We start from the raw sequence: 18,877 nt of genomic DNA, 5'->3' as shown, positions 1-18,877 counted from the left end.
TGAATACACTGAAATTAATTAAATCGAATTGTTTAAGTGATATTTTTAAAATATAACAATAACTCGGAAACGATTGGTTTGAATGTGTATTTCGAATTTTGCTTAGAATTGAAGGAAGAATTGAAATATGCAATAATATACAGGGGGGTTCTATTTAAAAAAATAAAATTTGATGTGCCACGACTTTATGACCGACCATAAACATATTACTCGCCAATACATTTAAAATCCATATACTTTTTTTGTATTTAACTTTTTGCGGTACCTTGTATATTTTACTTAATAATCGATTAGATTTGGTTAGGGATCAGCGACCCTGTATATTTCGTTATACAGATTCGTCTAACATTATTACATTGATATTTATGAGCTATTCAAAATTGTATTAATTGCTCCATCTATTTTCCAACCGGTAGGAAAGTAATCAAATAGATATTATTCAGCAAAAAATAACTAATGACAATTTTTATGGTAGGCTCCTGGTGGACACGAACTTATTGTGGATTATTGGGAATTGATTGGTTTAGCGCCAGCTGGAGGGGCAGACGCGATACTAAATGAACAAGCATTGCCCGACATTCAAGCGGCAAACAGGCACATCATGATCAGAGGCGAAAACACATCGAAAATTTTAAGAATGAGATCTGTTCTTTTGCAGGCCTTCAGGTATATGATTATAATACGTTAAGCTGTCTTGATTTTTTTAATATATTTTTTTAATTCTTTTATGAAACCATATCCAAAATATTATATAATTTTACGGACAAAAAATTATCTCCAAACCCGTCAGAACAGGTAGGCGGCGGCTCCTACAAGTGGGAGTCATATTAACATCGAAATCAAATTTTTCATGTCAAAAAACACTTTAGAACATAAATTTACAGGAACATGTTAGAGTACCTTATTAGCAAAGAACCCCCGTATAGTTGGGAATATACCGGGTAATATATGGTATTCACCCAAATTTAATATACCCTGTGCAGTAGAGAACTACAATATCTAGATCGGAGATTTTTTGCACATTACTGTTTCACAATGAGATCTATCGGTTAAAAATATTTTCAATATGGCGGCACTTCCGGAAATACCGGTAGTTGACAACAACTTTCTTATTTTAAATGGGTACTCCAATTTTTTTACATACTTAAATTCTCTGTAAAATTTTATGAATTTTGATATCAAACACTCTATACCTAACATTAACCGTTTTTGAGAAAAAAATATTTAAAATTTTTGGAGGAAAAAATGCCTGCCTGTCAAAAAAAATTGTATAGCTTAAACGACAAATTTAGTGATTACCACAGAAAACAATCATAAATCATTTTTTTTCAAATGGAAACCTACTTCTTTATTTTATTAATAGATAGGCTTTTTAATTCGTTATTTTTTTTATTTCCTATACCTAAAATAAATCGTTTTTAATTTAAAAAAGATTTAGTTTTAAAGCGTCTATTTTTCTAGTTTTTAACCAGTAGCACAGAATATCTAGCTACGCGACCAGGTAGCCTATGACGTTAGTTGGTTTGGTTTGTTTTGAAATACACACACCGGAAAAGTCTAGGGATATTACAATTTTATCCAGCCATCGTCAGTAATTTTATTATTTGCATTTCTGATATAATAAAATTAAAATAAACAAATAGTTTACAGGACGCATTGGAAATAAAAATGCGAAATTTACCGAATTTTTCAAATTTACCTTGATTTTTATTGAATTCAAAAAAGTACACACATTTTTTTTTATTCTAAACTGTGAATTAAAAAAAAAGATAAAACCATTTTTAATTAATAAAGGGTATGGCCTCCTCTACTGTTCATTACAGCCCTACATCGTGGGCTGTAACAATAGAGGATTCAGGTAGAGGATGCCTCTCCATGCTCCTGATCAGGTTGTCAATCTCTTCTTGAGGTACAGCCTGCCACGCTGCATTCACGGCCCGAACCAGATCCCTACGAGTTTCACGAGGCATACCCATTCTCAAAATTCTTCTTTGGACCGCGTCCCATACGTGCTCGATGGGGTTGAGGTCAGGAAATTGTGCCGGCCAGTGTAAGATGTTTAATTGATGAGCATTGATAAACTCACTTACCACTCTGGCTGTATGAGGCCGTGCATTGTCATGCATGAGAATGAAGTTTCTCTCAAAATCATTGGCATATGGTAACACGACAGGCTCAAGAATTAAATCACGATATGTGATTCTTGTTAGAAGCCTTTCAAGAAAAACGAGATCGGTTTTTCGGCCTAACTGGACTCCTCCCCAGACCATAACTGTTCTACCTTGATAAGGGTGCTCTTCCTGAACATGATCCAACCGAATAAGATTTCCCGGTTCTCCACATACCCTTAGCCTTCTCGAATCCGGATGAATTCCAAAGCGTGACTCGTCCGTGAAGAGAACATTGGCCCATTGTTCATTCGACCACTGAACATGATCTTGAACCCACAAATATCGTACCTCTCGATTTCCTCTCGTTAAGGGTTGAGCTCTCCAGGGGCGTCTGCTTCTTAAGTTGATCTCTCTTAATCTATTGCGAACAGTGTCAGGACTAACGGTTACATTATGTGTTTCCTGAAGAATTAAACTAAGCTCTGGTGCTGTAAGAGTCGGTCGGCGTCGAGCATTTAATTGTAAAAAATGATCTTGCTGAGGGGTAGTAATGCGATGTCGCCCTGTGTGCCTTTGCGTATTTACACTTTGCGTTGTATTAATGCTCTAGCCACGTCGATTTGGCGCATTCCAGCTTCGAGCATACACATGGCCCTTAGAATTTCGTCTCTGTTAAGATGTCTACGCTCCATAAGGTCGTTTAATACTAAACAGAGTTATTTGAATGAATTCTGGCCAGTTATCATAAAAACATAGCCAGTACACGTTAAATTCGAACAATTGATGCTAGGTGCTTTTTATACATTTGACAAAAAATTCACAAACACTTCTGCAAATATCCCAAATATAGAAATAACTAGTGTAACTACTGCGTTTCAATCGAAGTAGAAAGAATCGGCCCACAAATATCTGGTTGTTTATTCAAAACATTTATTTTTAACTTTAATAAAATGATATCCCTAGATTTTTCCGGTGTGTGTAGATAGCCACATGTCTTCTCTTTATGTCCCAGTGGCTGTGGTAATCACTAAATTTGACGTTTAGGCTATAATTTTTTTGACAGGCAGTTTTTTTCATCCAAAAATTTTAAATATTTTTTTTCTCAAAAACGGTTAATGTTAGATATAGAGTTTTTGATATCAAAATTCATAAAATTTTACAGAGAATTTAAGTCTGTAATAAAAAATGGCGGTATCCATTAAAATAAGGAAGTTAATGTCAACTTCAGGTTTTTCCGGAAGTGCCGCCATATTGAAAATATTTTTAATCGATAGATCTCATTGTAAAACAATGATGTGCAAAATATCTCCGATCTAGATATTGTAGTTCTCTAGAAACTTCTAACGCACGCTCAACCTGGAAAACCCTGTATACCGGGTGCAAAACCTTAAGTATTTACCCCATTTACCCAAATTTCAATATACCGGATGTTTGCCCATCAGTAATCTCAATAGTATTTAGTATTTATAATTAATATTTACTCCTATTTTATACTTTAATATACCGCATTTTTGCCAATGATTTTAGGGACCATTACATGGACAGAGGTTACTGTGAAGTAACCCCACCTTCCATTGTACAAACTCAGGTTGAAGGGGGATCCACTTTATTTAAACTTGATTATTTTGGGTGTGTATAAGCATATATTTTAATTACAGAAATACAACAATACATACTTTGTTATTTACAGGGAAGAAGCATTTTTGACTCAAAGTTCTCAGCTTTATTTAGAGACTTGCTTACCTTCGATGGGCGACGTTTATTGCATTGCAGAAAGCTTTAGAGCTGAACAAAGTAGAACAAGAAGACATTTAGCAGAGTAAGTAAAATAATACGGTATGATCGAAAAATAAACGGTGTCCAGTGTCCAGTGTATACAGGATTGTTCACCACATACGTCTCGGAGTATTGTAGCTAAACGATTAGATTTTTACAAATTGTAAGTTTTGGGTTCGTTGAAGGACTATTAGAGCTACATTTTAAAAATATTTTTACAAGATACCGAGTGTCTTAAATAGATAGAAAATATCAAAGTATTATTTTTTTTAAATGGAACACCCTATATATTATTACATTTTTAATTTCTACGATTAAAATAAAGGTAAATTTTATTAAAGTTTACCGCATTTTAATCTTATCGTTTTTGAAATATTTCGGTTTCTATCAAAATACAGTAATATTTTAATGCTCCATTTCTCTAGGCGTATTTAAGTTTTTAAAACCAAATATTGTTCTGAGTATTTCTATTTTCTAAATTTGGTGTTGCAATAATATACAACACCCTGTATATTTTACGAGAATCAGATGCACAATTTAATTGTCTATCAAATTGTATTATACCATTCTTTACCTATTTCTTCAAGTTTTCGTAGAAAATGCATTTTCTTATAATGTAGACCTCATTTATCACTATACCTATGGAATATTGACATTTTAGATTATTTTTAAAGATGTAACAAATTTTCAAAGAGTACAGATACTAATATTATCGATATAGTTCGCTTATTTTATTAAAAGATAAGAAAAACTGTTTAAATATTTGTTAAAGAGGACCAATTAATATGATTCCAGTATTCAAACTACATTAATTGACTGCGCTGATTAATAATTATTGCTCCGAATAGTAAAAAAATAATAAAATTTTGTATGTATATTAGACATTGTGGTCAAAAATTATCACATTAAAAATTTTATTTAATTTGTTGACGAATGCTTATTTATAACAAGAGAGACGTTCATTTTCATAATTTATTATTATATTGATTTCTGATTCAAATCCACATTTATTTAGAATAATTTATTAACTAACAGAATTAAGAATGTAATCAATTATTTGGGCGGAAATAATGGTGTTATATTTAATTAACGGTATTGTTTTTTATAAAGATTTAAATAATTTTCTTTTTGTATACAAATGGGCTAGTAATATTATTGTTTTTAGCACCTGTACATTTTGTACATTTGTTGCTTTAAAAACAATCTAAAATATCAATATTGCATGGGTATATTGATAAATGAGGTCTAAATGATAGAAAATGCATTTTCTACGAAAACTAGAAGGGATAGGTAAAGAATGGTATAACACAATTTGATAGACAATTAAATTGTGTATCTGATTCTCCTAAAATATACAGGGTATTCTATTTAAACTAAATAAATTATTGCCGTTTAAAGCTAGAAATTATTTAAAATAAATTTTTAGACACTCTGTATGAAGTAGTATTATTTTTGCTATTGCAACATAATAACTTCAGTAAATATTTAGCATTAAAACTTTGATATCCTTGGAGAAATGAAGATAAATTTTTACTGCAATTTCACAAAATTGAAAATATTTCAAAAACGGTAAGGTTTAAGTGTAATAAACCTTAATCAAATTTACCTTTATTTTAATCGTAGAAACTAAAAATGTAATAATATACAGGGTGTTCCATTTAAAAAAATGATACGTTGATATTTTCTATTTATTTAGGACACTCTGTATCTTGTAAAAATATTTTTAAATTGTAGCTCTAATAATCCTTCAATGAACCCAAAACCCTTATAATTTGTAAAAATCTAATCGTTTAGCTACAATACTCCGTGTCGTATATGGTCGCCCTGTATAAAATGCCAGCTATCTTCATTTCATGGTTATCTGTAACGCCGTTTTTTTTTCGATATTGATTGATTTCGATTTGTATATGTCCAGAAAAAAAAACAGTTATTTAATAAACCATGTATTTCCCATTCTATTTTCTTTTAAATGTGATTATAATAATGTTTTTCAGATACACTCATGTGGAAGCCGAATGCCCATTCATAACTTTTAACGATCTTTTAGATCGCCTGGAGGATCTTATATGCGACGTAGTGGACAGAGTTTTAAAATCACCCTATGGGAAAATAGTTTACGAACTGAATCCTGGATTTCGGGTCCCCACACGTCCGTTTTTAAGGTTGAACTACTCCGATGCAATTGAATATTTGAAAAAGAACAACATTACAAAAGAAGATGGATCGTTTTATGAGTTTGGAGAAGTAAGTAATAAAAGATACAAAATCAGTGGCGTAGTTAGGTAACCAATGACCAAAAGCGCTGAAAAGTCAAGAACTAAAGTGTAACTTCCATTGACCGCACGCCCCTGATGTCAGATTATGTAGATAATTTGGCAGCTCAATGAAAAATCAGCAATAGAATCACTTTTGCTCGTATTTTAGTAGACGGTTTGACGTTATTATTATGAGTAACTTCAAAATTTGTTGAGTTTCAAGTTAAATTGTCACAGATAAAGTCTGCATCATATAAGATTTTATTTTATTTATAGATTTAGGTCAAATTTATCTTTGGCATTAGTTTGTGCTTTAAAATAGACTAAAAATGTCATAATAAAATCTACGTTGTTGCTATCGGGTATCTGTCAATTTTGACATTTAGAAAAATAAATGGCTAAAGAACAATTTTATTTTTTGGAATTTTGAAAAAAAAAAAATATTTAAGCGACACTTCATTACGCGCGATGGGAGTAAAAATTCCGTGACGAAGACCGTGACAGGATACAGTATGGCACAGTATACAGGTGGCACGAAGACCGTGACAGGGCACGAAGAAGAAGCTTCACTTCAAATATGCGCACATACTGCCCACACAATTTTTTTTGAAAAGTTGTTTGTTTTTTAATTTTACATAAAGTGCACTAATAAGAATAACTTCATATTTATCGAGATGGTTTCATGAAATTAATATTTGTGCATGCTTGCAACCTCTTTGCACATTGCACAACATTAAATGCCAAAATGTATTTTTATAGCCCACTTAGTATAGTTTTGTTTAGACATTGCTCCTAATGGTCTCAGATCAAATTAAAGTACAATTGTTGCTAAAAAATTGGCGGGCGTCCAGCAAACTATCAACAGTCTTGAACATTTGAGTTTAGATTTTCTTTAAAAATTAGGTACGCTATAATAGTAAGTTAGTTAAACAATTTTTTATAATACTTCCAATACTACTTGCTGATAATATTAAAACTAGGCAATGGGTTCATGACATTATTTGAAAAGAGAGTAATTTGTAGATCGGTTATTGTAAAGCACCTCGTGTAAACGCACTTTTTCTATTAGAATTTCTTCCATTTTCCAACCCTCACGTTTTCACGCCTCACGAAATTGATGCTAAAACAGAATTTTTGAGCGCGAAACAACTCGCAATATCACGTGATTTCACATGAATCCCCCAAGTGACAATAATGTGTTCACCCTTGATGTGTTGATTAATAAAATAAATGCAAAACATCGCTCTCATCAAATTTACTGCTCATGTGTGTTCACGTGAATTCACGTGACGTGATAGTAATGTAATTCCGCCTTTACTACTTGCCGTTCATTGCCGAAAGAATATGTGCCCTGCGCACGCAGCTTACTGCTTGGCGCTTTGCGTTAACGAGTACTTACAACATGCGAGGGACAAAAAACCGTATTTTTAAATACGAGCGATATTTCGCTCGAGTGATCACTCGGTTATTGCAATCGCTTGATACTCGAGTACTCGATTATTGAAATTAGATATTATTCGATAATTGTTTTTCCCATCACTAATTTTTTCTATCATTTCAGTCAATTTAATATAATATTATATGTTTAAACAAAGAACAGCGTCATAGTTGGCTTGGAAATGAAGATAGCTGTTATTTAATATGTAAAATATTATATCTCCAAAAAAATCCTTTATGGGTATTTCGCCACTGCAGTGCAAGAAAATCTACAAAATAAAATAGTTATTTTTTGTAAACACTTCTGCGTTAAACCTAAACGGACGCTGCTTGTCAGAAGTTATGTTTACAGTAATACAAATTTGCCTAACAAAGAAAAAAATGCTTAACGTTTCGGAAAGTTATCTCTTTCCGTCTTCGGAAGCAAAAAAATACAAAGAATAAAGAAAAAAAAACTATTTAAAATATTTAAATTCAACTATTCGAGAACACTTTACTTTTTTTAAAACAGATACGTCTACAAGAAACCGTTGACGTTCTGTTAAAATGACATTATATCAAGTTAACTACATAAGTTCTGACAAGCAGCGTCCGTTTAGGTTTAACGCAGAAGTGTTTACAAAAAATAACTATTTTATTTTGTAGATTTTCTTGCAGTGCAGTGGCGAAATACCCATAAAGGATTTTTTGGAAAGATGAATCCGCCACATAGATATAGACATTTTTTAAAATATTGTCAAGGTCAAATGTAGCGCTAAACTGTATTACTGATTGCATAACTGCATTACTGCTACATAACCGCAACGTGCATTGAGGAACCTGGCGAATTCGCCAGAAAGTAAAAGAATTATTATAGTTGATATAACATTATTATAGTTAGAAAAAATGTCTATACCTATGTGGCGGATTCATCTCTCCAAAAAAATCCTATATGGGTACTTAGCCACTACAAGAAAATCTACAAAATAAAATAGTTATTTTATGTAAACACTTCTGCATTAATCCCAAATGGAAACTAATTGTCAGAAATTAGGTTTAAAGATATACAAATTTGCCTAACGAACAAAAAAATGCTTAACGTTTCGGAAAGTTTATCTCTTTCCGTGGTCGGAAGCAAAAAAAAATACAAAGAGTAAAGAAAAAAATTATTTAAAATATTTAAATTCAACTATTCGAGAACACTTTAGTTTTTTAAAACAGATACGTCTACAAAAACCGTTGACGTTCTATTAAAATGACATTATATCAAGTTAAACTTCAAAATTAACAATAATTGTTAATAATAAATTAGTAATAATTAATTAGAAATTATTACTACCTGAAAACAATTACTTAATAAGGCAAAACCAAACTTTTTAATTGTATTTTTAAATTTTTACGTATGTTATGTTTATTTATGTTATATTCTTTAAAATCAAAAAAGCGATTGCCATACATTACTAACATCTACAGATGCATGAGCAATACATTTATTTTTATTAGAATGTATTAAAAAAGCCTCTTCTATTTTTCTTTTAGAGGCTATCGCTTCTTTCATTATAATTTTGGCGTTATTGAAATTTATTCTGTGTCCCATTAATGCTGACATATCTTAGATTTGTGAAAATCTCCCTTTCTTAAATAATCTTTATGTTCTTTAATTTGAACATCTAGACCCTTAAATGTTAATTGTTAAATAGTTTTTTTCTTTATTCTTTGTATTTTTTTTGCTCCCGACGACGGAAAGAGATAAATTTTCCGAAACGTTAAGCATTTTTTTGTTCGTTAGGCAAATTTGTATATCTTTAAACCTAACTTCTGACAAGTAGTTTCCGTTTGGGATTAACGCAGAAGTGTTTACATAAAATAACTATTTTATTTTGTAGATTTTCTTGTAGTGGCGAAAAACCCATATAGGATTTTTTTGGAGAGATTATACAAGGTTGTTCACCACATACGACACGGAGTATTGTAGCTAAACGATTAGATTTTTACAAATTTTAAGTTTTGGGTTCGTTGAAGGACTATTAGAGCTACAATTTAAAATTATTTTTACAAGATACAGAGTGTCCCAAAATAAGTAAAAAATATTATAGTTGTATTTTTTTAAACGGAACACCCTTATATTATTCTATTTTTGGATTCTACGATTGAAATAAAGGTAGATTTGATTAAGGTTTATCACACTTAAACCTTACCGTTTTTGAAATATTTTCAATTTTATGAAATTGCAGTAAACATTTTAAGGCTTCATTTCTCCGAGGGTATCAAAGTTTTTAATACTAAATATTTACTGAATATTATTTATTGATCAGATATTGTGTTGCAATAATAAACATTTTACTACCTTATACAGAGTGTCCAAAAATTTATATTAAATAATTACTAGCTTTAAACGGCTATAACTTGTTTAATTTAAATGGAACACCCTATATATTTTACGTGAATCAGATGCACAATGTAATTGTCTATCAAATTGTATCATTTTTACCCATCTCTTCAAGTTTTCGTAGAAAATGCCTTTCCTTATAATTTAGACCTCATTTATCAATATACCCATGGAATATTGACATTTCAGATTTTTTTATAGCACCATATATGTACAAAATATACAGGTGGTAAATATTGCAAGCCCATTGGCATATAAAAAAAACTATTTAAATCTTTATAAAAGAGTATACCAATTAAATATCCCACCATTATTTTCGACCAAAAACACCAAAAATTTTAGTTAATTACAGACTTTTAAATTGTTTTAATTAATAAACTATTCTAAATAAATATGGATTTGGCTCAGAAATCAATATAATAATAAGTTATGAAAATGAACGTTTTTATAAATAAGCATTCGTCAAAAAATGAAATACTATAATATAAAGTGTTACTTTTTACCACACTGTCTAATACACACACAAAATTCAGTTTTTTTGTATTTGGAGCAATTATTATTAATCAACGTAAACAGTCAATTAATGTAGTTTGAATACTGGGATCATATTAATTGGTCCTCTTTAACAAAACATATTTAAACAGTTTTTTTACTTTTTAATTAAATAAGCGCTATAGTCGCTATAGTTGACAATATTAGTATCTGTATCCTTTGAAAATTTGTCACATCTTTAAAAATAAGCTAAAATGTCAATTCCATGGGTATAGTGATAAATGAAGTCTAAATTATAAGAAAATGCATTTTATACGAAAACTTGAAGAGATGGGTAAAAAATGGTATATTACAATTTCATAGACAATTACATTGTGCATGCATCTGATTTACGTAAAATACATAGGGTGTTCCATTTAAATTAGACAAGTTATTGCATTGAAAAGTTATACTGGAACCAAACAGCACAAATAAAATTGTCCAATACCATGTCCAATCCCATACAAGTTAGAAGGGGGGTGCGACAGGGTTGCGTGCTGTCTCCACTCCTATTTAATTTATACTCAGAAGCTATTTTCCAAGAGGCTCTGGAGGACGTGGAAATGGGGGTCAAAGTTAATGGAGTGTGGATTAATAATATCCGCTATGCCGACGATACGGTCTTAATTGCAGACAATATACACGACCTACAACAACTGGTCAGCAAGGAACAGAGCAAAGCAATGGGTTTAAACATCAACATCAAGAAAACCAAATTTATGATTATATCCAGAAACCCAGATATGTTTATAAACTCCATCCTAACATTTAACTCAAGACCCATAGAAAGAGTAGATAAATTTAAGTACTTGGGCATCTGGCTCTCCGAAGATTGGACATCAGACAAGGAAATTAAATGTCGCATCGAACAAGCTCGGCAGGCATTCTTGAGGTTTCGAAAAGTACTTGTCTGTTCTGATTTTGACCTTAGTCTTAGATTAAGATTCGTAAAGTGTTATGTGTGGTCGGTGCTCCTTTATGGTATGGAAGGTTGGACATTGAAAGCAGCTACCATCAACAAATTGGAGGCTTTTGAGATGTGGCTATATCGCAGAATCCTGAAGATACTTGGACGGCTAGATTGACAAATGTGGAAGTTCTCAGACGCGTTGGCAAAGAGCGTGAATTATTTGAATTGATTAAAAAGAAAAAGACCGCATACCTGGGGCACATAATGCGAAACCCCAAATATCAATTCTTGCATTTGTTGATAGAAGGCAAGATCGATGGCCGGAGGGGTATCGGAAGGAAGAAAATGTCTTGGCTGAGGAATATTAGACAGTGGACAGGGCTACTCGATGTTCAATCGTTAATACACACCGCCCAGAACAGAGAAACAATGGAAAATGTTATCGCAAACATCCATTAATGGATCTGCACTAGAAGAAGAAGAAGTTATTGCCGTTTAAAGCTAGTAATTATATAATATAAATTTTTGGACACTCTGTATAAGGTAGTAAAATTTTTATTATAGCAACACAATATCTGATCAATAAATAATCTTCAGTAAAAAATTAGTATTAAAAACTTTGATACTCTTGGAGAAATGAAGCCTTAAAATTTTTACTGCAATTTCATAAAATTGAAAATATTTCAAAAACGGTAAGGTTTAAGTGTGATAAACCTTAATCAAATTTACCTTTATTTCAATCGTAGAATCCAAAAATAGAAAAATATACAGGGTGTACCATTTAAAAAAATACAACTATGTTTTTTACTTATTTGGGACACTCTGTATCTTGTAAAAATAATTTTAAATTGTAGCTCTAATAGTCCTTCAACGAACCCAAAACTTAAAATTTGTAAAAATCTAATCGTTTAGATACAATACTCCGTGTCGTATGTGGTGAACCACCCTGGATTATTGACATTTACAATAATCGTCATTTCCAAGCCAACTAAACGACTTTTTTCGATCTAACGATATATTCAGTACCTATAAAAGAATTTTTATTTTTGTTGTTTATTCTATCACGAATAAATCTTCAATACGTAAACGCAGATTTTTCATCCTAACGCAAGATATTTTCGTCAAACGTATTAGAGCTACACATTTTAATATGGCAACACTGTCGCTTGCAGTTCCACACCGTCTTCGATATGCTTTCGCTGGCGGAATTAGAGAAAATGAGTGTTTTATGCGTTGGCAGTAGAACGAGTGGTGGCCCTACCGTACAGCACTTGAGACGTAAGTGGAAATCAAATCAGCCTTGTAACGAATTCGCCCATTAGGTTGCGTATCTTCCCAATTCTTTCAATCAATGGTTCCATATGATTCGGACTTCATCTGTGAAACTGCATATACAAAAAACATGGTGTTACTTAAAATCTTTCGCTTTTGGGCGTTTATTTATATAAAGTTTATAAATACCAATATGTTTACAGGATTAGTTTCTATGGATTCATTTTACCTTATCTATTTTTTAGGATATACCGGAAATGCCTGAGAGAAAAATGACCGATCAAATTAACAGACCGATTATGCTGTGCAGATTTCCGGCTAATATAAAATCGTTCTATATGAGCAAATGTCCTGAGGACTCTAAATTAACCGAGAGCGTGGACGTTTTACTTCCAAACGTGGGGGAGATTGTTGGAGGATCTATGAGGATTTGGAATTTGGAAGAACTGTTGGAAGGGTGAGTTACATCTTATATTATACAAAGTGTCTCTTAAATAATTGCAAATACTGATTGATATAACTGGTGATAATCCCATAATCCGTTAATTTTTCTTGACATTTTTCCGGGAAATTTTGAAAAACTGTTTAGTGCTGCTGGTTCATTCTTCGAAAAGTTCTTCGTCACCTATTTTATTATCGTCACCTATTTTATTATCTGTTACCTTCATATTTATCATTTAGTTTCAACTGCATATGTCAGTATTAAGTATTTTATTATTTGCTCCAATTGATTTGTGATATAGTTTGTTAAACTCTGATTTGAGTTTCTCTTTTAATTTTTTGTTCTTATCTACAATAAAACTTACATAAAATATTTTCATTTTATTTTAAAAATATCAAAGTTTTTTTTAACCAAATTTATCATCCCTTAGAATACTTGAGCTTATTAAAGAGACACCATGTATAAAAATATAAGCATATCATAATTCGTAATATTATGCATGACTTGTAATGTGCTCAATTTTTTCTTATTATAACAATAAAATAGTAATAATTGTCACATTATATTTATTATGTATTATTGTATAGTAGAAGTAAGAGTTACATAAAAAAATATGAGTATAGAAGCTTTGATAACCATATTCTATAGTAAACGCCACGAATGTTTGGGAGTGATTCATCGCTTGATGAAGTTAGAATCGACACGCGCGCTATCATTTTTACATTAAAAACGTAAATTTTTACCGCAGACGTAGGTTTTTAAAGGCCCAGTCTAATCATCTGCTTGCGCTCATCCGACTTATTCTAAAATATTAGCGTGATTGACAAAGACGATACTATGTTTTTATACTATAGACGTTTCTTTCATTGATTCGTTTTTGTGCGTCAGTCCATTGGTGTGCTTGCAATGCGACCAATGGAGCATTCCATTTTTATTTACTTTATATTTATAACCAAATATATGTTTTGACAAGACTTTGACAGTTAAAACAACAAATTACAACAGATTATATATTGATTATTATATGACTTGAAACACCACGGCACTGGAATTAAGTTTTATGTGACCTTGAACAGATTAGTTCACATGGTAGCGACCGATGAATCACTCCCAAACATTCGAGGCGTTTACTATAGCAAGTTTTATATTTTGGGCTAATAAAGAATTAGGCAATGCTAATGTTATTCAGTCCTAAAATAAGAATAACAATATTATTATATACAGGGTGAGTCTTAAATAAGTGCAAATATTTTCAAGGCTGGTAGATCTCGATAAAAGAAACTATTGCCGAGTTATTTTACTTTGAAACTTTAAAAAAATATAGTTTTTGCTTACATTTTGAGAACCACTGATCTTTTCTGGGGTTTATTTCTTGTAAATTTAATCTACTACCTATGTTGCCATATTATCAAGAAACAAAATATATTTTTTTTTACTAAAAACTAATAAAAATTCCAAACTTTTTTCCGAAAATTCCAAATTTTGAAAAAAATCGCAAATAAACCTCATAGACATGTTTCTGGGGTCGAAATATACTGCCCCTTAAAATATTTGTACTTATCTAAGACTCTATCCAAGATTTTTCTTGTATTCGAAGTTTCATACTCTAAGTAAGAAAAAATATATATTTGATTTGACTATTTATTCAAGGGAACTTAACTTGAATTCATAATTTAATATAACTATACCGGGTGCGTCTCAAAAGTGGCTCACCCCTATAACTTTTTTATTTTTTCAGATAAATAAACGAGATTTGGTATGTTAGTATATGACATAAATTAGGATTGATTGGGTGTATTCAATTGTTTTTGGTCAGTTCCTGTTTCACCGGAAATGAATACAACTTTTGATTTTTAAATGGCACCCTCGGTATTTTTTTACTTCATTCGATAGAAAATGACATTCTGGATAGAATGACAATCATATGTCAACTTTTGACATTTTCACTTAATAAAAAATGGTATTTTAAAATTCAATCTAGAGTGCCATGGCTATGTTAAAAACACTAATTCTTCATCAAGGAGCCTTGGAAAAATAGATTTGATCGTCTAATGTTTTTATTGTCTTGTCCTGGCCAGTTAGAAAATGCTTAAATCGTATTTTTAAGCATATCTCAATTTTTTCAAATGGAACGAGGGTGGCTCATTAGCATATTTGGAAAAAGCATTTTTTACGAATAATTTGATATCACACACTTGGTATTTTAAGTCAAATTTTCGTTACGACCCGCAAGTTATAATTTCAAATAAACCATATGCGAAAATGTCAAAAGTTTACCGGAGGTGCCATTTAAAAATCAAAAGTTGTAGTCATTTCCGGTGAAACCGGAAGTGACCGAAAACAATTGAATACGTCAATCAATCCTAATTTATGTCATATACAAACATACCAAATCTCGTTTTTTTAACTAAAAAAATAAAAAAGTTATAGGAGTGAGCCACTTTTGAGACGCACCCGGTATATTATTAGTACATAATATATGGAAATTTGAGTATTGGATTTTTTAATTTTTAGAAACGTTACATACTCTACAATCTACAGTCCATGTCTTTTTCAATGGATACATTGCAATAATACAAACTCTTGTAGTTCAAACAGCGATTTAGTATGTTTAGTCAGAGAAAATTACGTCTTTAACTGGGCCAATAAGAGTAACATCGATAAAAATGACGACAATAATGATATTCTTCAAATCAAACAGTTACAGCCTTGGTTTGCAGAAAACAATGTAATTCCACTTTTTAAAAAAATCCTACCGAACTCAATAGTTAATTCTCGCACTAAAATATGGTCTAATTTCCACATTATCTTTATATTTCTGTCTTTGATTGTTATTTTTATGCCATGTGTTCAGGCTGGATATACAATCCATTATCCAAAACCAGGACTATACCTGGAACACATCGGAAGCACTAAAATCAACAGAGGAAATCTTAGAGTCCAAATCAAATTTGAAAAGTGTCGATTGGAAGACGATGTAAAAGCAGTTGGGACCGTTACCGATCAATTCAGAACTCTATGCAGATCAACCAATCGTCTGGCTAAAGATATTCAGTGCGATGTTTTAGTTCGTCATATTGAGGAGAAGAGAGATCAAATTTATTGGATCAAAAAATCTCTTATTGATATCATCAAATCAAGAACCAAACGCGGGTTACTTGGAACTCTCCTTCAGAAGGTTTTCGGAGTAAATGACGAAGTCTACCGTGACATAGATGCTCTAGATCAAAATCAGAGGGAACTGATCTCAACTTCCAATCACCAAACGAAAATTATGATATCGGCTCTATCAGAATTCAACCATACCGCTTCGAGAATCAAACATAATCAGGAAAGATTTCGATTACGACTTAACAAGGCGTTCGAATTCATTAATTATACTCACGGATGGTTATCAATTAAGACTGACACCAACAAACTGGAAATACATGTGCTTGCTGTTTACCAAGTTGCGACCAATTTTATTAATGAAATTTCCGATTTCTACACAAAAATACTAAATATTTACTTGAATATTGGTAACATTTTTGACTTTATAACCCCAGCACACCTAAATGAAATCGCCAGAAAAACTAATAACAAGTTATCAGACAACCTGTTAGTAGTATCGTCTTGTGTGATAAGAAATTCTGTTGAACACGATGAACAGTATATTTACATAAGTACGTTTTTACCAATCGCAGACACAACAGAATATACTTTAGTAAAAGTGACTCCTATACCTTTGGAGATTGAAAATAGTTCATATTGGACTTATGATGAACCAGATAACATTTTAGCTGTAGACCATAACAATCGATATTATTTTGAATTATCTAAAGAAGAATTTGCAGATAGAATTACAGTTAAACAGAACGAGTATGTCTGTAATCCTACAGTAATAAAAAATTTCGAAAATAATCCAAATTGTTTTCTGGATGAAATTTACGATAGAAGAAATGCGATGAAATGCAAAATTCGTAAAGGGTTTGTAAAAGACATCATATGGAGACAACTTTACATGGATAATACATGGTTGTTCATTACAAATAGCCCTACAAATATAACTGTAATTTGTAACGATGCCAATGAACATGTTGTTCTTAATAACAGCGGCATTATCCAAATAACTGGCGATTGTATACTAAAAACAAAAGCAAATATTCTAGCATCTAAAAAAACTGATACCGTTCCTGCCATTACAACGTATATCAAACCAATCGATTTATCGAATTTGTCATTCAAAGAGAATGAGTCTATTCTCCAACAACTAGTTTCAATTGATTCGACCACGAGATCTTTTGATGATTCTATGAGTGATTTAACTGGGCAAGAAGAAAACTTGCAACTGCAGTTAAATAATACGCTTTGGACATCTGTTCGGCGGCATTCAATCATATTTAGCGCGTCCAGTAATATTTTAATAGCAGGAACATTTGTTCTGGGGATAGGGATCTATTTCTGGCTCAAAAGACGGAAGCAAAGAACAACGGTGAAGGAATCTGTGCAGATTGTTAAAGCTGTCGAAGTTGTTCCTATAAACTTCAGCGAATCAAAAGAACAAACGAAAAATGATGTAGATAATATTTAAGTGAAACAGTTTTTGGATTTTTTTATTAATTTTATATCCATTTTATTTTGTATTATATATGACGATTTAATGACTAATAATTTTTCAATGTGTGTCAGTTTCTTTATCTCTGTCGTATCTAATCTGAAAATTGGTAACATTTTTGACTATATAACCCCAGCACACCTAAATAAAATCGCCCAAAAACAAATAACAAGCTTTCAGACAACCTGCCAGTAGTATCGTCTTGTGTGATAAGTGCTGTTGAACATGATAAACAGTACATTTATATAAGTACGTTTTTGCCAATCGTAGACAGAACAGAATATACTTTAGTAAAAGTGACTCCTATACCTTTGAAGATTGAAAATAGTTCGTATTGGACTTATGATGAACCAGATAACATTTTAGCTGTTGACCATAACAATCGATATTATTTTGAATTATCTAAAGAAGAATTTGCAGATAGAATTACAGTTAAACAGAACGAGTATGTCTGTAATCCTACAGTAATAAAAAATTTCGAAAATAATCCAAATTGTTTTCTGGATGAAATTTACGATAGAAGAAATGCGATGAAATGCAAAATTCGTAAAGGGTTTGTAAAAGACATCATATGGAGACAACTTTACATGGATAATACATGGTTGTTCATTACAAATAGCCCTACAAATATAACTGTAATTTGTAACGATGCCAATGAACATGTTGTTCTTAATAACAGCGGCATTATCCAAATAACTGGCGATTGTATACTAAAAACAAAAGCAAATATTCTAGCATCTAAAAAAACTGATACCGTTCCTGCCATTACAACGTATATCAAACCAATCGATTTATCGAATTTGTCATTCAAAGAGAATGAGTCTATTCTCCAACAACTAGTTTCAATTGATTCGACCACGAGATCTTTTGATGATTCTATGAGTGATTTAACTGGGCAAGAAGAAAACTTGCAACTGCAGTTAAATAATACGCTTTGGACATCTGTTCGGCGGCATTCAATCATATTTAGCGCGTCCAGTAATATTTTAATAGCAGGAACATTTGTTCTGGGGATAGGGATCTATTTCTGGCTCAAAAGACGGAAGCAAAGAACAACGGTGAAGGAATCTGTGCAGATTGTTAAAGCTGTCGAAGTTGTTCCTATAAACTTCAGCGAATCAAAAGAACAAACGAAAAATGATGTAGATAATATTTAAGTGAAACAGTTTTTGGATTTTTTT

The 18,877-nt window shown here is 31.6% G+C and overlaps 1 protein-coding gene across 1 annotated transcript in view; it reads left to right on the top strand.

Annotated features, from left to right (window-relative positions):
* The window catches only part of LOC115889459 (asparagine--tRNA ligase, cytoplasmic-like), a 36,779-nt gene that overhangs the window by 9,681 nt on the left and 8,221 nt on the right, over window positions 1-18,877 (top strand). Inside the window, exons 5-9 of the mRNA XM_030909444.1 lie at window positions 476-666; window positions 3,639-3,740; window positions 3,802-3,930; window positions 5,882-6,131; window positions 12,906-13,117. Coding sequence (XP_030765304.1) covers window positions 476-666; window positions 3,639-3,740; window positions 3,802-3,930; window positions 5,882-6,131; window positions 12,906-13,117 — 884 coding nt within the window. The remainder of the gene's footprint in view (window positions 1-475; window positions 667-3,638; window positions 3,741-3,801; window positions 3,931-5,881; window positions 6,132-12,905; window positions 13,118-18,877) is intronic.

The sequence above is a fragment of the Sitophilus oryzae genome, unplaced genomic scaffold (assembly GCF_002938485.1).
Source record: "Sitophilus oryzae breed Bouriz unplaced genomic scaffold, Soryzae_2.0 scaffold_815_pilon_pilon, whole genome shotgun sequence".
In the NCBI taxonomy this organism is placed as follows: domain Eukaryota; kingdom Metazoa; phylum Arthropoda; class Insecta; order Coleoptera; family Curculionidae; genus Sitophilus; species Sitophilus oryzae.
Note: the sequence above shows the minus strand (reverse complement) of the source record. Positions and strands in the feature narration are given on the sequence as shown.